This window comes from Pristiophorus japonicus, chromosome 6, assembly GCF_044704955.1.
Source record: "Pristiophorus japonicus isolate sPriJap1 chromosome 6, sPriJap1.hap1, whole genome shotgun sequence".
Classification (NCBI taxonomy): Eukaryota; Metazoa; Chordata; class Chondrichthyes; family Pristiophoridae; genus Pristiophorus; species Pristiophorus japonicus.
Window position 1 is genome coordinate 209994207 of NC_091982.1, and position 22377 is coordinate 210016583.

General features: G+C 43.4%; 1 protein-coding gene across 3 annotated transcripts; it reads left to right on the plus strand.

Annotated features, from left to right (window-relative positions):
- Positions 1-382: 382 nt before the first annotated feature.
- Positions 383-21674, plus strand: trim59 (tripartite motif containing 59). 3 transcript variants are annotated; one of them, XM_070883572.1, is made up of 3 exons: positions 11118-11291; positions 15376-15444; positions 19396-21674. In XM_070883572.1, the coding sequence occupies exon 3, from the start codon at positions 19402-19404 to the stop codon at positions 20734-20736; it is 1335 nt and encodes a 444-aa protein (XP_070739673.1). In that variant the 5' UTR covers positions 11118-11291; positions 15376-15444; positions 19396-19401; the 3' UTR covers positions 20737-21674. The 3 variants fall into 3 exon arrangements, with proteins under 3 accessions (XP_070739675.1, XP_070739674.1, XP_070739673.1); XM_070883574.1 differs by lacking the exons at positions 11118-11291; positions 15376-15444 and adding an exon at positions 383-659; XM_070883573.1 differs by lacking the exons at positions 11118-11291; positions 15376-15444 and adding an exon at positions 383-468.
- The last annotated feature ends 703 nt before the right edge of the window (positions 21675-22377 follow it).

A 22377-nucleotide genomic window follows, 5' to 3' on the forward strand; every position in this document is an offset into this window, starting at 1 on the left:
CATGAATTAAAGATATGACGATTAACTTGCGCGAACAGTTTTAATCATCCAATTAATGTATTTTCTCTAGTTACTTATTAAGATAAAAGTAGGACAACACTAACAGTATTGTATATTGAGGACATGGTTTTCTTTAAATGGTTAAACTATTTCCGAAAGGAGCAGATATGTGCAACTTCGTGCAAGGGGTCGCAACCTGCCGTGTTTGGAGCTGGACTCGCCGCGCAATCCGCCCATATTTACTGAACACGGTTTGATGATTTGTTGTACTTTTCGGATTCAAATCTTAGCAGCAGCCTCGTCTATTCGCTGGTTTTGAAAACGGGAATTTCCAGACATGCGCATTGCCAAACTGTGCCTGGGGAAACTGCAGTGTTAGTGAGGCGGCCAGGAACGGCCATGGTTTAGTCAGTTTCATCAGCCGCCAGGAGAACGGTCCCGGAACAGGTCGCGCTTACATCTTCTCTGGTGAGTGCTGCCTATTGTCCCGCTCTTACACCAAATAGACAGCGAAAGCGGTTAACCAGTCCCAGTGTTCAATTTTAGGCCCGGTCAAAGGAAATGTGGAAGAAAGACCTTGTGATCTTGTAGTTAGAATACAAACCATCGTGATGTGAACCGGGAGCTTCGACCATGGGGAAACTGCGGTCCATTTGTAGGTATACATGATTTGCTCATTTCGAACTTCTAATAACCATTTTAGTGCAATATTTTGAATGGGAAAGAGCCGAGGCGGCGTCTACTCCGAAAGAGCTTCCTCCCACAAATAAATAACAAAGCATATTGGGTTCACGGGTGATTTCGCGATTACAAAATGGACAGTAGAGAAAAAACCCTTAAATATATTTACTGTCTAGCCAATCGAGTGTCCTGTGATCAGTAGAATGGTAACTTGACATTGTATAAACTTCGAACTACAAAACAAATACTACTTGCGTTTCAAACCTTTCTGAACAGTAGTGCTAAAACAAATATGAATCCAAAACTGATGTAAAGGCTGCTGATATGCTGCCAGTGCTCATAGTTTTAACGGCTATTATACGTAATTAATTATCTAACTATGTTGTGAGGGGCAGTAATTTAGCACATAGGCTAAACCACTGCTCAATATTTGTTACATTTTGCCTAACATGGTTGATGTTTGCTTAAAATTACTAAATAGCACACATGACCACATTACCGATTCATTGGTGGGTAATAGGCATGTTTGTGAAATGAACTGAGAATAGACTTCGATAACATGCGGTCACGTGAGGATAAACACAATGGTAAGTACTTACCCCAAAATGTATTCCAGAGTGGTAGTTTTACTTTTATGTTTATTTATTTTAAGCTATTACACTACACAGCCTCTCCATTTCATCAAACAATAAATCAAATGAGTAACTATGGTCTTTTGCATAGTTCTCGGAATGATCAGATATTCGAATGCAGTTTCAGGATATTTGGAGGTCCATTGCTTAAGGATCTTCATTAAGCTGCTGCATTCTATGATGCCCTTGTGACATTCAAGACACTGCCAACCGGGACTCCATTCTCTCAATACAAATTTGCATTTCAAGATCTTCTGTCATTTCTGCAAAGCTGAGTTTTCAATGACAGCATGTCCACTTTGGCCTAGCCTTCATTTCAGATTGTGGAGTTTCTGGTGTTGCTTTTCCGCTCCATCCAAATGATCCTGAAGATTCTGTTCTCAGAAAATTCTTCCCCCATCACTGTCAGCAGCCCTGGAACTATAAACAGCACTTCTGGTGGTTGTTTTCTCTCTTCTTGTATAGGGATCTACAGACACTTTCTCCTCTGTCAAAGGAAATGTTGAATCAAAAGCAAAATTCATTTAATTATTTGAAACAACTATACAGAAATTAAAATAGGTACAGAAGAAAATAAATTTGAAAAAAATCTAGTTATTTTTCATATTCTTATTAAAGTGGGCTTTTCACTTTTTGTAGGGAAGAACCTGAAAAAGATGCATGTCACAGTGACTTCGTACATAAATTATGCAATGACATCTTGGAAGTACATATGTCATTGTAATGCATATTTACCAATAAGAGACAAAGCCTTGCCTAATAGATTTACATGAGTGACTGACTATGTCCCTTCATGTGTTAGATTTAGAACTATCAATAGTCGTCTTTTGTTGTCATTAAAAAAAAAAAGCCTCTTGGAAGAAAACAAATCAAATAGTACCCAGGTCAAACTTTCCTGACCCAAATGTCGGTACACTATCGCCGAACTCTAAAACCTTAACCTGGTACACTTCCACTAAATCTCGATGCCGTGACATGTAAACTTGAGGGAGGAACCTGAATGCTCCAGATGTTTACCCAACATTCCTTGTATTAGAATAAGAAACAGATCACCACCTAATTGTATTTGTAGTTCAATCACCAAGCAGGCAGCACTGGATAACACATGGCCTCAAGGGGAAGAATGTTATTTATTTGCTTGTGCTGTTTCTATGTGAAACTGCTGTTCAGTTCCATTTCTCAACCTCAATTTTGAAACTCGGTAAACCTAATCTTATTTGGTAAAATTAATAATTAGGGTCTAATAGTTTTTTCTAGCCACACATTTTCTGATTTTATCTTTGTTTCATGAGTCATGTCAGAAATGGAAATTGATCTTTCTAAAATGACATTACTTACTATACACACACAAGTAATGCTTTGTGTCAGAAAAATAATGTCTGAGAAAATAGTACTTTAGTTTTGTGAATTGCTCTTTAGTTACTGCTTTAAGCAACAATTTGTTTTTGAGAGAGAGCGATTTAAAATCATACTAGTGGAAGTTCCACTTGTGATTCAGTAAATGACAGCAATATATACCAAACAAATGCTATATTTGATCTCCAATATGTGCTGTGTTGCTATTCTGAGCCAAGGTTGACTACAAGTGACCAAATGGTGCAACTGAGTTAGGGAAGGAGAAATTGATCATGGGTTGCTGTCCAGTGATTAGAAACATAGAAATTAGATGCAGGAGTAGGCCATTCGGCCCTTTGAGCCTGCACCACCATTCAATAAGATCATGGCTGATCATTCCCTCAGTACTCTTTCCTGCTTTCTCTCCATACCTCTTGATCCCTTTAGCCGTAAGGGCCATATCCAACTTCCTCTTGAATATATCCAATAAACTGGCATCAACAACTCTCTGCGGCAGGGAATTCCACAGGTTAACAACTCTCTGAATGAAGAAGTTTCTCCTCATCTCAGTCCTAAATGGCCTACCCCTTATCCTAAGACTGTGTCCCCGGTTCTGGATTTCCCCAACATCGGGAACATTATTCCCGCATCTAACCTGTCCAGTTCTGTCAGAATCTTTAATGTTTCTATGAGATCCCCCCTCATCCTTCTAAACTCCAGTGTATAAAGGCCTTGTTGATTCAGTCTCTCCTCATATGTCAGTCCAGCCATCCCGGGAATCAGTCTGGTGAATCTTCGCTGCATTCCCTCAATAGCAAGAACGTCCTTCCTCAGATTATTAAGGATGTCATAGCAGCGCATTTGGAAAGAGGTGACATGATAGGTCCAAGTCAGCATGGATTTGTGAAAGGGAAATCATGCTTGACAAATCTTCTGGAATTTTTTGAGGATGTTTCCAGTAAAGTGGACAAGGGAGAACCAGTTGATGTGGTATATTTGGACTTTCAGAAGGCTTTCGACAAGGTCCCACACAAGAGATTAATGTGCAAAGTTAAAGCACATGGGATTGGGGGTAGTGTGCTGACGTGGATTGAGAACTGGTTGTCAGACAGGAAGCAAAGAGTATGAGTAAATGGGTACTTTTCAGAATGACAGGCAGTGACTAGTGGGGTACCGCAAGGTTCTGTGCTGGGGCCCCAGCTGTTTACATTGTACATTAAAAATGTAGTATCTCCAAATTTGCGGATGACACTAAGTTGGGTGGCAGTGTGAGCTGCGAGGAGGATGCTATGAGGCTGCAGAGTGACTTGGATAGGTTAGGTGAGTGGGCAAATGCATGGCAGATGAAGTATAATGTGGATAAGTGTGAGGTTATCCACTTTGGTGGTAAAAACAGAGAGACAGACTATTATCTGAATGGTGACAGATTAGGAAAAGGGGAGGTGCAACGAGACCTGGGTGTCGTGGTACATCAGTCATTGAAGGTTGGCATGCAGGTACAGCAGGCAGTTAAGAAAGCAAATGGCATGTTGGCCTTCATAGCGAGGGGATTTGAGTACAGGGGCAGGGTCTTGGTGAGGCCACACCTGGAGTATTGTGTACAGTTTTGGTCTCCTAACTTGAGGAAAGACATTCTTGCTATTGAGGGAGTGCAGCGAAGATTCACCAGACTGATTCCCGGGATGGTGGGACTGACCTATCAAGAAAGACTGGATCAACTGGGCTTGTATTCACTGGAGTTCAGAAGAATGAGAGGGGACCTCATAAGGTTTAGACAGGTTAGATGCAGGAAGAATGTTCCCAATGTTGGGGAAGTCCAGAACCAGGGGTCACAGTCTAAGGATAAGGGGTAAGCCATTTAGGATCGAGATGAGGAGAAACTTCTTCACCCAGAGAGTGGTGAACCTGTGGAATTCTCTACCACAGAAAGTAGCTGAGGCCAATTCACTAAATATATTCAAAAGGGAGTTAGATGAAGTCCTTACTACTCGGGGGATCAAGGGGTATGGCGAGAAAGCAGGAAGTGGGTACTGAAGTTGCATGTTCAGCCATGAACTCATTGAATGGCGGTGCAGGCTAGAAGGGCTGAATGGCCTACTCCTGCACCTATTTTCTATGTTTCTATTAGGAGACCCAAAACTGAACATAATATTCCAGGTGAGGCCTCACCAAGGCCCTGTACAACTGCAGTAAGACCTCCCTGCTCCTATACTCAAATCCCTTAGCTATGAAGGCCAACATACCATTTGCCGCCTTCACCGCCTGCTGTACCTGCATGCCAACTTTCAATGACTGATGAACCATGACACCCAGGTCTCGTTGCACCTCCCCTTTTCCTAATCTGCTGCCATTCAGAAAATATTCTGCCTTCGTGTTTTTGCCCCCAAAGTGGGTAACCTCACATTTATCCACATTATACTGCACCTGCCATGTATTTGCCCACTCACCTAACCTGTCCAAATCACCCTGCAGCCTCTTAGCGTCCTCCTCACAGCTCACACCGCCACCCAGTTTAGTGTCATCTGCAAACTTGGAGATATTACACTCAATTCCTTCATCTAAATCATTAATGTATATTTTAAAGAGCTGAGGTCCCAGCACTGAGCCCTGCGGCACCCCACTTGTCACTGCCTGCCATTCTGAAACGGACCCATTTATCCTGACTCTCTGCTTCCTGTCTGCCAACCAGTTCTCTATCCACATCAGTACATTACCCCCAATACCATGTGCTTTGATTTTGCACACCAATCACTTGTGTGGGACCTTGTCAAAAGCCTTTTGAAAGTCCAAATACACCACATCCATTGGTTTTCCCTTGTCCACTCTATTATTTACATCCTCAAAAAATTCCAGAAGATTTGTCAAGCATGATTTCCCTTTCATAAATGCATGCTGACTTGGACCGATCCTGTCACTGCTTTCCAAATGCGCTGCTATTTCATCTTTAATAATTTATTCCAACATTTTCACCACTACTGATGTCAGGCTAACACGGTCTATATTTACCTGTTTTCTCTCCCTCCTTTTTTTTAAAGTGGTGTTACATTAGCTACCCTCCAGTCCATAGCAACTGATCCAGAGTCTGTTGGAAAATGATCACCAATGCATCCACTATGTCTATGGCCACTTCCTTTAGTATTCTGGGATGCAGACTATCGAGCCCCGGGGATTTATCGGCCTTCAATCCCATCAATTTCCCCAACACAATTTCCCGCCTAATAAGGATATCCTTCAGTTCCTCCTTCTTACTAGACCCTCGGTCCCCTCGTACTTCCAGAAGGTTATTTGTGTCTTCCTTCGTGAAGACCGAACCAAAGTATTTGTTCAACTGGTCTGCCATTTCTTTGTTCCCCATTATAAATTCACCTGAATCTGACTGCAAGGGACCTATGTTTGTCTTCACTAATCTTTTTCTCTTCACATAACTATAGAAGCTTTTGCAGTCAGTCTTTATGTTCCCGGCAAGCTTCCCCTCATACTCTGTTTTCCCCCTCCTAATTAAACCCTTTGTCCTCCTCCGCTGAATTCTAAATTTCTCTCAGTCCTCAGGTTTGCTGCTTTTTCTGGCCAATTTATATGCCTCTTCCTTGGATTTAACACTATCCTTAATTTCCCTTGTTAGCCATGGTTGAGCCACTCCGTTTTATTTTTACTCTAGACAGGGATGTACAATTGTTGAAGTTTAGCCATGTGATCTTTAAATGTTTGCCATTCCCGTCAACCCTTTAAGTATCATTTGCCAGTCTATTCTAGCCAATTCACGCCTCATACCATCGAAGTTACCTTTCCTTAAGTTCAGGACCCTAGTCTCTGAGTTAACTGTGTCACTCTCCATCTTAATAAAGAATTCTACCATATTATGGTCACTCTTTCCCCAAGGGGCCTTGCACAACAAGATTGTTAATTAGTCCTTTCTCATTATACATCACCCAGTCTAGGATGGTCAGCCCTTTAGTTGATTCCTCGACATATTGGTCTAGAAAACCATCCCTAATACACTCCAGGAAATCCTCCTCCACTGTATTGCTACCAGTTTGGTTAGCCCAATCAATATGTAGATTAAAGTCGCCCATGATAACTGCTTTACCTTTATTGCACGCATTCCTAATTTCTTGTTTGATGCTGTCCCCAACCTTACTACTATTGTTTGATGGTCTGTACGCAACTCCCACTAGCGTTTTCTGCCCTTTGGTATTCCGCAGCTCCACCCATACAGATTCCCCATCATCCAAGCTAATGTCCTTCCTTACTATTGCGTTCATTTCCTCTTTAACCAGCAACGCTACCTCACCTCCTTTTCCTTTCTGTCTATCCTTCCTGAATGTCGCATACCCCTGGATGTTGAGTTCCCAGCCTTGGTCACCCTGGAGCCATATCTCTGTGATGCCAATTATATCATATTCAATAATTGCTGCCTGTGCAGTTAATTCATCCACCTTATTACGAATACTCCTCGCATTGTCTTTTTAACACACTTTGCCCTTTTGGAATTTTGCTGTAATGTGGCCCTTTTTGATTTTTGCTTTGGGTTTCTCTGCCCTCCACTTTTATTTTTCTTCTTTCTATCTTTTGCTTGTGCCCCCATTCTACTTCCCTCTGTCTCCCTGCATAGGTTCTCATCCCCCTGCCATATTAGTTTAACTCCTCCCCAACAGCACTAGCAAACACTCCCCCTAGGACATTGGTTCCGGTCCTGCTTAGGTGCAGAATGTCTGGTTTGTACTGGTCCCACCTCCCCCAGAACCAGTTCCAATGTCCCAGGAATTTGAATCTCTCCCTTCTGCACCACTCCTTAAGCCACATATTCAGCTTAGTTATCCTGTGATTCCTACTCTGACTAGCATGTGGCACTAGCAGCAATCCTGAGATTGCTACCTTTTGAGGTCCAACTTTTTTATTTAACTCCTAGCTCCCTAAATGCACCTTGTAGGACCTCATCCCGTTTTTTACCGATATCGTTGGTACCTATATGCACCACGACAACTGGCTGTTCACGCTCCCGCTTCAAAATGTCCTGCAACCGCTCCAAGACATCCTTGACCCTTGCACCAGGGAGGCAACATACCATCCTGGAGTCTCGATTGTGGCCGCAGAAACGTCTATCTATTCCTCTTACAATAGAAACCCCTACCACTATAGCTCTCCCACTCTTTCCTGCCCTCCTGTGCAGCAGAGCCACCCACGGTGCCATGGACTTGGTTGCTGCTGCCTTCCCCTGATGATTCATCTCCCCCCCCCCCCACAACAATACCCAAAATGGTGTATCCGTTTTGGAGGGGGATGACCACAGGGGACCTCCACACTTCCTTCCTTCCACTGCTCTTCCTGTTGGTCATCCATTCCCTATCTGTCTGTGTAACCTTTATCTGCGGCCTGACCAACTCACTAAATGTGCTATTCACGATATCCTCGGCGTCGCGGATGCTCCAGAGTGAATCCACCCGTGGCTCCAGTGCCGTAATGCGGTCTTTCGGGAGCTGCAGCAGGACACACTTCCCGCACATGTAAGTGTCCCTGAGTTCCCACAACACATGTCCGAGCTCTCCTGGCATGACTTAACCCCTAGATTAACTTAATTTGGCAACAACAATGATAAAAGTTACCTACTGATAAAGAAAAGAAAAACGACTCACCAATCACTTACCGCCTTGGTTGTGACGTCACCGTTCGATTTCTTTCTTCTTTGTTTACCTTCTGCCCCTGCTGGAGCTGCACCAGCTGGCCTTTTATTGGCCTCACCGACTCACAGACTCTCCCCGAATTACCGCCACCTCCAACGCTGCTCCTCAACTCCCCGGACACGCGCTGGGCCTTTTATAGGCCTCACCGACTCTCCCCGAACTCCCTCCGATGCTGTTCCTTGACTCCCCGGACTCGCGCTGGCCTTTTATAGGCCTCACTGACTCTCCCCGAACTTCCGCCACCTCCAACGCTGTTCCTAGAATGTACAGGTCATTCGGACCAACTGGTCCATGCGATGTTTATACGAGCCACATATACATATGTGGATGTTGGATAAGAACAGAATTGGCTGAAACACACATGAAGAATGGATATACTTGGGTGAATCACTGGGTGAGAAGTCAACAGTTTTGAAGAGTTCTGGGGAGAATATTGGTGAAAGAAGCAAATTCAGGTTTGAAAATGCTGAGTTCTAATTACACATCACATGTACATTGACTATACTTTGACAGGCTTCACACCCTGCCTGGTAAGGTTACAGAAATATTTTCAATGCAAGATGTTTTGCAATAACTGCAACAGACCTTTCCAACAATCACGTGTACACAATATGCTAAATCTGTATTATAAACGCCTTGTGATTGGCTAATTTTAAAAAATAGATCCTTTCCACTAAAAGCTAATTTATAATGCAGTCTTATAAACAAGTTATTTGAAAATGAAATTAGATTTTATCCAGCACAGCTTAATGCTCACAGCGGGATCGATCTCACTCATTAATGCACTAAATAATATATCGTTACCTCATTTATTACAAACAATGACACAAAAAAGCAAGTTTATATCACGAAATTCTTATACATCTGGTTAATTAATTTTGGAGTAATAATGCCAAGCCCTGCTGTGAAGTATGAAAGTCAAGATGCCTGTAAAGTAATTTGTCTCTGAGATATATATGCACACGCATGATACCAGGTGCACTTTCAGGACCCATGGGATCATTTGTTTTGTAATTCTGCATATGTTGCAAATTATCTGTTGGCCAACAGTTTCCTTATTATGTCTTATTAGCTTATCCAATATTATGGTTTACTCACAACGTTATAAAGACAATTGACAGCCTTTAGTTTGTATTTTTGTCTAAGTATAGAGAGGATAGTTGGTATGAAAAAGCTGGAATACAGCATTTATTCCATGAATAAGGAAAATCAGTAAGGGGGTGAATGAGAAACATTGCTTTCATAGTAAGTTAAATGACATGATTTAGTCTGTTTTTTAAAATACTAATTTAAAGTGATTGTAAGAACTATTTATACCTTAGGTTTTAACAGTGATCAATGTGTGATTGGCTGTGTCATCTTAACACATTTTAAAAGAAAAGTGGATTGCAGGATCTTTGCAAATCCACTGGGAAGATAGACGCACCAACGTCTGTGTTGTCGCTCAGACCAGCATCGAAGCACTGACCACACTCGACCAGCTCCGTTGGGCATGCCACATCATCCCTATGGCCGAAACGAAACTCCCTAAGCAAGCGCTCTACTTGGAACTCCTACACAGCAAGCGAGCCCCAGGTGGGTAGAGGAAATGTTTCAAGGACACCCTCAAAGCCGCCTTGATAAAGTGCAACATCCCCACACGGAGGAAGAGCATAAGAAATAGGAGCAGGAGTGGGCCATACGGCCCCTCGAGCCTGCTCCGCCATTTAATACGATCATGGCTGATCCGATCATGGACTCAGGTCCACTTCCCTGTCTGCTCCCCATAACCCCTTATTCCGGGAGGGCGTTGAGCATCTCTAGTCTCGTTGTCGAGAGCATGCAGAAATCAAGCGCAGACAGCAGAAGGAGCGTGCAGCAAACCAGGCTCCCCACCCACCCTTTCCTTCAACCACTGACTGCCCCATCTGTGACAGAGACTGTAATTTCGCATTGGACTGTACAGTCACCTGAGAACTCACTTTTACAGTGGAAGCAAGTCTTCCTCTATTTTGAGGGACTGCCTATGATGATGGAGGGGGGAAAAAAAGTATAATGATTTAATTGATCCAATGAAAAATAACTTCACATATGTATAATATATAATTAAAGAGGAAAAATGAAAATCTGAAATTAAACAGAAAATGCTGTAATTGTACAGCAGGTCGGCCAGCACCTGACTGATATCGAGCAGTGGTTTCCAAGCTTTTTGTTTGCCTAGGCCACATAGATCTCTACTATGGTACACATAGGGGCCGATAATGTGGTCCTGGAACAGCAATGCTGTTCAGGTGCTGGCCGTACCTGCATGAAACAGAACTGAAGTCATGATGTTGTGAAGTCGGTCATTGAAATATTTTAGTGGCTGCCCCAGTGTAACAAGCTTTAATGCTGGACAGCATCAAGGTCTCGGGAATGTGATTTATCAGGGCCGGTGGCTTGGTAAGAGCTGCTACTGTTTTGAGTGCACTACTCCATTTCCATTTTAGGGGTGCGGGGAAGATGACTTCGGCAGCAGTACATGGACTTTTTAAACTAGTGTAAAAGATCGCGGAAACTTGATTTGCACTGGATGTAATTTGTGCTTAAAATTCGGCGATCTTTGATGCTGGTTTGCCCGATTCTGGACGAATTGCGCTGAAAAAACTAGCGCAATCTAGTGGAAACTCCTGTCCTAATTGCTTCATTTGATGATGTGCAATGCTTTAAGTTAAAGATGGATTTATAGTTCAGCAATTTAACAGTAGGAAGCATTAATTGTTATAAACTTTAAGCATGGTTCTGTAAGAGACAAGCATCCTAACTCAGTACAGTCAGAAGAATATGATTTTGTTTTTACCCTTTCCTCTTTACTTTTGAGCATGGTGACTGTGTGCTAGGTGTTGAGGAATTGGAAACCTGCTCTTCACAGTCCCAGAGGGATAGTTACAAAACGGCAGCTGGTCACATCATCCTTGGATTAGGGAAGGAACAACTGGCCAAGGTTATTTCTTCCTATTACTGTTTCCCACATTACAACAGTGACTACACTTGAAAAGTACTTCAGTGGCTGTAGAACACTTTGGACATCTTGAGGTGCTATCTAAATGCAAGTCTTTCCTTTCCTCTCTCCTGTTGCTGCAAGTGTGCTGATGTGGATGTTGTGTAAGAATAGGGTTGGTTTCAGCTGTGATGCACACATGGTTGATTAGCTTCTCAACACTCCGAGGCTTCCATATGAAGAATGTTTAATTTGGGCAAGGTACTGGAGGATACTGAGTGCCTGTGGAACCATAAGGAGTCAATGACTTTGGAGAAATGGGGAGGGGGATGTAAACTGCTGCAGCAAATTAGCAAGAGAATCAAAACTAACTTTGTGTATACCCAGGGGATGAACGTCCATAGTGGTTAATGTCTATTGTGGTTTTTTATATAAATGAAACAGAAATCTGGATTGTATGTCAACAGAATTGAAATACTGGATCAAGGTAAGTGGCATTTAAAGGGAAAAGAGCTGATTGTTGGGATTTGTTGCATCTCAGTAGACCAAGGACACGAGACTTGGATCTTTATACTGAAGTTAGAAGAATGAGACATCAAAAGTCATTTTTGTGGGCAACTTCAATTTACCTTAGATAAATTGGGAGGTCTGCAACAGGAGTAAAAGGAGCGAAGTATTCTTCTAGACATGATATTAGACTGTTACATGTCACAAATGATTAAGGAATCTACATGGGAGGGATATTATTAAATTTGGTGCTACATAAGCAGCAGAAGGTAGAGGAAGTTACAGTTTTAAAAAGTGGCTTTAAAAACTGCACGTAACATGATTGAGTTTAAGATTAGGCTTATCCAGTCTCCCACTGAACCAATGGAAATTCCGCTCCCCGCCAGCCAATGTTCCCCATAATTTTTTTTGAGGATGGGGGGGGGAGGGGGAAGCCCGTTTAAAATTTCACAGATGTGGAAAATCTGCCATTGAGAAGCCAGCAAGTGGCCTAGGCAGGACACCTAGACGGCTGTGCAGCTTAGCAGGAACATTGGCACCAGCCATCCTGTGATGAATTAGCACCATGCCCATTAGGGATTGGATTGAGACTGCCCAAACTCATTTACGAACAGCCACCAGACAGAGGAGACTGGATTTGAAGCCAGATCCCAGAGGTGAAAGGCTGGTGTTTACCATACCGTAACACCTAGTTTTCTTTGTGGAAAGTAATGCTGCTACTGAGAGGAAGAGAACTAGATCAAGACTAAAGGGCAGAATGAGACTATTCCAGGATGCAGCTTTGTATGTCCCGCTTCAGAAAGTCCTGTGGATAAAGGGGCTCCTTTTTAGAGTATTATCCAATTATGAGCAGCACCAAACAGCTTGAAATGAGGTTACTGAAAGAGTGAATGCTGCTTCATCTGTGCACTGAGCTTGTGAGCAAGTGAGAAAGACATTTGCTGTTCTCTGCGGGGATCCCAAGGTGGTGGTGGGGGGGGCGGGGGGAGACTGATAATCTGCCTAATTTAGAATTTTGACTAACAGTGTTTGTACCAACACTTAACTGTAAGTTTGGTGGAGCATCACAGAATATATAGCACCTACTTTCCAAATGCATAGGCACGCCCATGTTTTTGCAGTGAGTTTTGATTGCTTCATAACCGCAGGATCCATATCCTGGAACTCCCTACCTAATGTCATCGTGAGAGTGCTGACTCAGAGAGACTGGAGCGGTTATTGTGAGTGTGAACATAAAGTGAAAATAGAATCTGGGCTTGGCTTTAATCTTCTCGGGTTATATAGCCTGATTGATAAAATATATTGTCAAGACCTTCTACATGAAGAATACTTGGTGAAGATATGAGGGTTGCCAGCACCACACAACCTTACGTGAATCAGTCCCTTCAGGAGAGAACGGGACAAAAATCAAGTTGTGTTCCTTGTATGAACACTACCAAGAATTTTTTTAGACCAATTTGTTCTACAGCTCACAACTATTTACTGTCACATAAAATACATTTTGTGGACCCTACAAAAGAGTTACCTTGAGGGTTGTGTTATAGATGGTAAACTTGAAGGTGCATTTAGCTTTTTCTCAGGGTGCAAGTCATTTCTTCAACTTTTTAAATTATATTAGCTATAAGCCCTGAGTGTTGCTTTTGATCAAGCATGGTACCTATTAAAAGACAAAAATATTGAATGCATTATTACCTGATAATCTTTACTGATCTTGCACACAATTTCCATCATTTTTTTTTTAAATATGCAAACTGTTCGACAACTAAATCAAACTCTAAAATTATCCCAAACATCAATCCTATTTGGTGTCTAGCATTATACTTTGTTTTTCAAGAAGATTATTTTTGAGATAAAACCTTTTACAAAATTTGAAATTAAAACTCCCCGTATTTTAGATGAGTTGGACTCATTGAACTCCACATTGCAGCGAAGGTCTGGGTGGGCGAAGTGTGTTGGGGGGGGGCGGGCCTGGGGGCTCTGTGCCTCGGTGCGGGGAGTGTTCAGAATGGGGTGGACGGGTTGACTGCACAGATGGCGGTTGGTGGATGTGGTGTGGTTGGTGTCGCGGGGGCGTGGCGCCAGGGTTGGGGGCTCAACATCCGGGGGTGTTTTGCATTTGGGAAGGATTCTGACAGGACGGGGTGGGTTGGGTGCGGGGGGAGTGTTCCCGGTGTTGGGTGGGTCCGGAGCAGGGGGTGGGCACGGTCTTGGGTTGGGGGGGTGGGCTGTTTGGGGCTGGGACTTCTTCACTCGGGGAGTTGTTGGCCTGTGGGGTTCCCTGACACGGAGAGTTGTTGATGCCAGTTCATTGGATGTGTTCGGGATGGAGTTGGATGTGGTCCTTGCGGCTGGGGGGGTCGGGGAGTGTGGAGGGGGCGTGGGGGGTGGGTGATCAGCCATGATCTTGTTGAACGGCGGTGCAGGCTCGATGGGCCAAATGACCTACTCCTGCACCTATTTTCTATGTTTCAGGACTTGCTGATATTTTCCACATTCTTTTGTATTCTGGTTTGGAGTCCCTCTTGAGGTTACGCTGGAAAAGGTGATCCATGTTTGTTTCCAAATTGCAACAGCCTAATCAGAACTGAAAGAAATTAATTAGAGGGATTTCAGCCACATTAGAAAAATACCAGGAAAGAAAATGATGTTTCCTCAGTGTTGATCCAGAGCATGAACGTAGCTCAAAAGCTCAGTCGGAATGGTACACATAAATATATGTCCTCCCTGGGTGGTATTTCTAACAATGTTGTGTTACTGTATTCCTGGGCAGGGTAGGGTGCGGGTTTAAACTTTAAACTAAAAGTGACTTTCCCCTTTAAACTGCATTACTAGATAGTTCTGAGTGGTTTGTTGCAACATAACTTTGCACGTAGGTGTTTTTGTCATGTCTGGAAGAATTATAACAAATTATAGTTTGGAGTAGTCAATCCTGAGATGAGAGTCAGAATTGATATGTTAATGAAGCTCTTACGCAATTATGTATTTTGCTATGTAGCAATTTTATTTTTGTAAAAGTAAACTGAAATATTTTTGAAGATGAACTATTTAAACATTTAAGATTAAATATGTCATTACTTTTCTAATTGAATGTGGTATGATTTGGGACAATGTTTCATTCATTTGATAACATTGGGGTACTATAATCAAAAAATCACAGCTTGATGCTATTAAATTAACCTGTTTTGTATATGTAATATGAATGTAATAGTCTGATAAAATTTATCTTTGATGGCTGCATTTAGGGTCAAAGCTATATTTAACACTTGGTATCAAAACTTGATGGTAGAAGTCAGTTTGTAATTATCTGGTATGCTCAGTTGCTCTTTGGTGACCTATGAAAGTCACTTTTCCTCCTTTTGCTCTTTTATTCTTATACCTGTAATTCTGGTCTCATCATAACTCTGATTCTGTCCCCTATATTTTCCTTCAACTGCAGTGGATAGATGTGGTTACTCTTCTACTAATGTCTAAGAATGTGATGAGACTTGTGACCACACTTGCTGTGGCGGGGAATGTAGATTATAAATGGTGAAGCAGCAGTATCTCTTCTAATGCACAATGCCTTCTGTTACATGAAAAGTGATGAAGATTGGAACTTTGATCAAGGAGTGGATTTTCTTTGACAATCCTTCAGGCCTAAATCACTTGGGTAGGAATACACACAACTACAGTATCATTATTTGCTGGTTTTGTATTAAATAAGACATGGGAGAAATTGGCCTGGTTTGCGTCTCCTGTTAGTGCCTTTGGGGGGGGCGGTAACGGGGTGCTAAAGGGTTACCGACTGGACGCGGCATAATGAGCGACGCCTGCGAACTTCCTTGCCAGTTTTGTGCTGATGCTAACACTTACCACCTCATTCTGTAGTGCCCCGTAGATTGTGATGCCATCCAGTGCGCAGCGCCCCGTATGTGATATTCGCTCCTGCCCCCTGCAGCATCGCCGGGTGTCAACAACGGCAGCTGCAGGAGGCATTGTCGCCTCGGCTGGCCGCTTGGGGCATGCTATTTAAAGGCAGTGGTGGTCAGGTAGGGCAACATTTTTTATTCTCTCCAGTCTGGTGTGTTTTGTTTTTGCACCGTGCGATTAGTCAGCCCTGCACTCTGAGTATTTGGGGCTCTTATGCACCTAGCGCAGGTCCCGTGGCCTCACATGAACATTGAATGAATCAAACATTGGCCCTTCCCTTTAAGTGAGAGAAGGAGCCTCCAAGTTGTTCATCCTCAAGTACCTGTTCAACTCCCTTTTTAAAATTATTTATGGAATTAACTTCCACCACCTTTTCGGTAGAGCATTCCAGATCCTGACAACTGAGTGAAAAAAAATCTTCTCCTCTCTCCTTTTGATTTTTTTGCCAATGGTTTTGAATCTATGACCTCTGGTTATTGACATGCTCAACAGAGGGAATAGTTTTATCTCCATCTACTCTATCAAAACCTCTCATGATCTTGAAAACCTCTATTCGGTCACCTATTAACCTTCTCTGCTCCAAGAAGAACAGTCCTAAATTTTCTAACCTCTCCTCATAACTGAAGCCCCTCATCCCTGGTAAATCTCCTCTGTACCCTTTCTCAGGCCTTTACATCTTTCCTGAAGGGTGATGTCTTGAATTGTCCACAATACTCCAGCTGAGGCCTAAGCAATGATTTATAAAGTTCCAGCATAATTTCTTTGCTTTTATATTCTATTCCTCTGTTTATAAACCCAAGAAACCCTCTTTTAACCACCTTTTCAACTTGCCCTGCCACCTTTAAAGATTTGTGTACATGGACACCTAGGTCTCTCTGCTCAAAATTGTGCCATTATAGTATACTGTCTCTCAATATTAGTCCTCCCAAAGTGCATCACTTCACACATCTCCACATTAAACTCCATCTGCCATGCCTCTGCCCATTTTGCCATCCTGTCTGTGATCCTGAAGCCTATAACTATCCTCATCATTATCTACTGCCATATCAGGTTTCATATCATCTGCAAACTTTATAATGCTGCTTCTTACACCCAAGTTTGGGTCATTTTTAAAAATTGAAAAGAGTAATGGATCAAAACTGATCCTTGTGAACACCACTGCAAACCACCTCCCAGTATGCAAAACATCCATCCACCACCACCTGTCACTGAACCAATTTTGTATCCATACCATGACTTTGTCTTAATTCTATCGGCTTCCATCTTCTTAATAAGCCTCCTATGTGGCACTTTGTCAAATGCTTTCTGAAAGTCCATGTATACAACAGCTACTACACTACCTTGATCAACCTTCTCTTTTATCTCAAAGAATTCAATCAAGTTAGTCAGATGTGATTTGCCTTTAACAAATTCATGCTCGCTATCTTTGATGAACCCATGCCTTTGCAAATGAAAGTTTTATTTTTTGTCCCTGATAATGGTTTCCAATAACTTCCCTAGCACCAATGTCAAGCTGCCTGGCCTGTAGTTTCCAGGTTTATCCCTCTCTCCTTTTTTGAATATAACATTAGCAACCTTGTAGGCATCCAGCACTACTCCTGTATCCAATGAGGATTGACAGATTGTGACCAACACCTCTGCTATTTCTACCGTTGCTTTTTTTGCAACCTAGGATGCATTCCATCTGGACCAGGTGACTTACCAACTTTAAATAATGCTAATCTTTTTAGTACTTCTCTATCTGTTACTATCCTGTCCATAACTTCCCTCTCCTCTTAGTGTAATCTTCACATCATCCACTTCCTTTGTGAAGACAGATGCTTCACCCAAATATTGGTGGCAGAGCCTTGACCTTACCTTCTGCAAGTCTCCTTAAATCCCGCCAAATTAAACAACTTTCTTATAGCCCATATTTTTAAACAAGCTTTCATTCACTTCTAACCTCCAGAATGAGCGTGCCTGTTCTTTTTTATTTTTCCCCTGTAAAATGCATTGGGATGTTTTTCTATGTTAAAGTCACTAGATAAATGCAAGTTACTGTATTCAATTCTGACAAATATTTTAATGTGGAAACTTGAGACTTAGTTATATTAAGGGAGTAACTATTTGTACTGTGTTTTTTTCTCCGCATGCGTCTGTCAAGCTCTGCTCCGCCCCCCCGGCCCCTGATGCCACCCTCCCGAATCGGAAGTGCTGGATCGGAAGTGTAGCTCCGCTCTCATTCCACGCGGTGGCGGACAGCAGAAAAGCAATGGGTGGCCGGGAGGGGTTGGGAGAAGGGGTGGAAGAGAGAGACTGGGCGAGGGTGGGGGAGGGGTGGAAGAGAGAGACTGGGCGAGGGTGGGGGAGGGGTGGAAGAGAGAGACTGGGCGAGGATGGGGGAGGGTTGGAAGAGAGACACTGGGGGAGGGTTGGAAGAGAGAGACTGGGCGAGGGTGGGAGGGGGTTGGAAGAGAGAGACTCGGCGAGGGTGGGAGGGGGTTGGAAGAGAGAGACTGGGTGGGGGGGGGTTGGAAGAGAGAGACTGGGCAAGGGTGGAGGGGGTTGGAAGAGAGAGACTGAGCGAGGGTGGGGGGGGGGGGTTGGAAGAGAGAGACTGGGTGGGGAGGGGGTTTGAGAGAGAGACTGGGCGAGGGTGGGGGGGTTGGAAGAGAGACTGGGCGAGTGTGGTGGGGGGGGGGTTGGAAGAGTGGGCGAGGGTGGGGGGTGGGGGATTTGAGAGAGAGACTGGCGAGGGTGGGAGGGGTGTTGGAAGAGAGAGACTGGGCGAGGGTGTGGGGGGGGGTTGGAAGAGAGAGACTGGGTGGGGGGGGGTTTGATAGAGAGACTGGGCGAGGGTGGGGGGGTTGGAAGAGAGAGACTGGGCGAGTGTGGTGGTGGGGGGGGGGTTGGAAGAGAGAGACTGGGTGGGGGGGGTGGGATTTGAGAGAGACTGAGCGAGGGTGGGAGGGGGGTTGGAAGAGAGAGACTGGGCGAGGGTGGGGGGGGCGGTTGGAAGAGAGAGACTGGGCGAGGGTGGGGGGGGGTTGGAAGAAAGAGACTGGGCGAGGGGGGATGGAAGAGAGTGACTGGGGGGGGTGGTGGTGGTGGAAGGGAGAGACTGAGGCAGAGGAGGTTGTAGAGGGAGGCTGGGGGAGAGAGAGAGAGGGAGAGATGTGGGGGGGAGGGATTGGAGGAGAGAGGGAACTCTAGGACGACGGATCACTTTCTTCCAACCCCCTACAAGGGACATCGTTGGAGTGGATGAAATCCAGAAGTCACAACACTGTCACTATTCACCATACCCAATAAACCTGTAAACAATCCCTACACAATGTCCCATCTATGGTGGAGCTGGGGGGGGCAAGGTTTAAGGAGGGACTTTGGCTGGGGGAGAGATGCACTTGGACTGGGGTAAGGCACTTCGGCTGGGGGAGGGATGCACTTGTGCTGGGGTATGGGACTTTGGCTGGCCCTTAGTGTCTTCTGGGGAGACCTATCCTCTGTGACTTCTGGAATTACAATTTGCAAAGTCAGTGAAACCTTGGGATGTGCAGTTCCAGTTACACAATTCAGAAAAACTTCAGGGTATGGCTTATCCTTCAAGGGGACCAATCATTAACAAAGGCCGGACCAGGGCGGCAATTTTCACAGTACAAATAAGCGGGTCTTTATATTAACTGTTGATGAGTTTTAATTCTTTTAATTGCAGGCAAATATGGATCATTTTGAGGAGGACTTGACTTGTTCCGTATGTTACTCTATCTTTGAAGACCCTCGTGTGTTGCCTTGTTCTCACACTTTTTGCAGAACCTGTTTGGAGAACATCATTCATGAATCAGGAAATTTCTCCATTTGGCGACCTCTGCGAATCCCACTGAAATGTCCTACTTGTAGAAGTATTGTGGATCTTCCTCCAGTGGGCATTGGCTCATTACCAATAAACTTTTCACTGATGGGAATTATTGAGAAATACCAGAAAGAAGAACACCCAAAGACTCCTACCTGCCCAGAGCACTGCAGGCAACCGTTAAACATGTTCTGTCTGTTGGACCGTAAATTGGTGTGTGGTTATTGCTTAACAGTGGGCCAGCATCAAAGCCATCCCATTGATGATCTCCAGAATGCTTATATTAAAGAAAAGGAGACATATAGCAAACTTATTGAACAGCTCACTGATGAACGCTGGGCAGAAGTATCCATTTTCATTGAACAACTGGAGCAGCAGAAATCACAAGCTGAACAAATCATTCAACAAGATAAAGAAACAGTCATCCAGTATTTTGAGGATCTCCAAAAAACAATGGAAATCAAAAAGCAAGCTCTTCTGGCTGCTTTAGATGAAGTCAACTTAAAAATTGCCAGTGAATATGTTCCACTAATTCAGAAAACGAGGGAACTGAAGGAAGAACAACATGACCTTATAACATTTAGTACATACATAGAAGAGGAAAAGGATCCCTTGGCCTTCCTTGAGAAAATTCACATCTATCGTCAGAGGGTAAATACATTGATGAAAACACAGCTTCCAGTTATTCGCCCGCTGGATATACATCCCCGAGCAGGACAATTTCTGATGGAGAAATGGTCAAAGGTCACAGTTGGGCATATTGAAGAAGCACCAATCCCGCAAGTGAAACATTGTTTGGAAAATCACTGGGATAAAGATCTTGCAATATGCATCAATCGAATGAAGGGATTTTCTGAAAAGTTTAAGTCGGGTGTATTTTTAGCATTGCTGTTCTTGCTAACCATCCTTTCTTTGAGTATTTTGCTCAAGGATTGTTGTGTTGCTTTTTTAAATGCCACAGTTATCAATCTCCCACAGGTGAAAATAGTCTGTGATATAGTAGTAGAAGTTTGTGCTGGGCTTTATTCTTTGAAGACAGTGTTACAACATTCAGTACAATCACTAGTTAACTTTTTCTGCCAACTGACCGCTTCTTTTCCTTGTATTTATCAAATATTTGGTATACAATTAAGCACTCTCTTTCAATCTGCTTCAAACAGTTTACAGAGTTTACTTTCATCAGAAAATCATGAACAAGCTTAGCTGAAAGGTGAATTACTCCTCTAACTGTATTTGTCATTTGTTGACTGCAGTTCAGAGTTAATTTGCTGTACACAAACATTGAGGCCAAGCTATATTTTTAAATGTTTTTAAAGAAAGTAACTAAATAAAATCCTTTAGTATGGTGTCATCCTCAGTTGCTTCAGCTGAGAGATGATAGGAATGGGTAAAGTTTACTACTTTCAATAGCCGGTATTAGTATCAAGCACTTCCAGTTTTTATTATAACTCCGGTTATAGTGCAAAATTCTCTCTTTTTTTAAAAGTACATAAACCCTACGCCTCACCCTCAATCATTTTTTAGTCCTTTGAAAGTGATTACAAATTAATGAGAAATTATGGGCAGCTTTATGCAGCCCAAACTCATTTTAATTAGAAGTTAAAGCATCAAGCAGAGAAGATTTTCATCCTGTTTGGACTGGATTCAAAGATAAGTATTCGAGATGGGTGGGAGGAAATGGTTTAAAAATTGTGCTCATCAAGTTGAAGAATGGAACACTTTGCATTTCAGACACCCACACTCCGCATCAAGCACTTCCAGGTCAGATTTACACAGCCAGGTTGCAGATAGGGTTGTCAATCTTTCCGGGTTGGCCAAGAGTCTCCTAGAATGACCGATTAATCTCATGGGCATTGCTGTGAGTAACCCGTGAGAAAATAGGAAAGTAGCATTGATGGGCAGCGGCAGTATACAGATGGGAGGCAGAGCTTTCATATGGGGTTGTACACGCCACTAATCATGAGGATATGTCGTCATTCTATTAGCGGTTCGTGTTTTGGCTGCAGCAGTAGCCAACTTGGGGAAGTACCTGTGGTAACTTTTCTTATCCAATCAGTTCCTTTTTACATTTCTTTCTCCTCCTCCCTTCTCTGCCCCCCCGCCCGCCCTCCTTCCCCCCCCCCCCTCCCCCCCCCCCAGATTTTCACTGCATCTTAGAGTTGCTAACCCTCTTGGATTATCCAGGAGTCTTCTGGAATAGAAAATTGAATCTCCTGGGCAACGTGCTAGCAACATGGGATAAAAGTAGAGCTTTGTGACTTATTTTGCACCTGTCTATTTCCTGCATCTGCTCACGGGGTTCTTAACTTTTCACGTAAGAGCTGATAGTGCAAAACAGCATCAGGATATTTAATTAGAGGACCCATCCTTTATAAGGAAAATGCGATTAACATTTGAAAACTGTGGGCACGTGTCGCGTGTCCAAATGTCATGCGATCAAATATCCTGGAATACTTCCAACTACAGTTGGCAATCCTAGATGCAGAGTAAAATTCCCACTACATTGCCCCAGGAATGTTTCCACTTCAATCTCCGAGGAACACCCTCTGAGCCAGTGTGGAATTCTTTGCATAATTTGGATTGGTGTTGAAAATGAAAAGAAGTCCATGAGCTTGCGTTTATCCTCATGCCATTGAACTCTGAAGCCCCGATCCACAATTGCCAGGAACATCCCCAATGAGACAACTATGGCACGCTCACTCTCCCGTTCCCGATCTCTGCTTTTTCCGTGGCTCTGCACTCCTGATCTGTGTAAATACTGCAGGAAACAGAAGGGAAATGTTTCAGAAACAAAAAGTTGGTAAAACGGAAGCAAATCCTGTGGATAATTCTCGGGATGAGAGC

Excerpts from the sequence above, each read along its gene's own strand:
- trim59 (XM_070883574.1), top strand. The coding sequence starts at position 19,402 with ATGGATCATTTTGAGGAGGACTTGACTTGTTCCGTATGTTACTCTATC.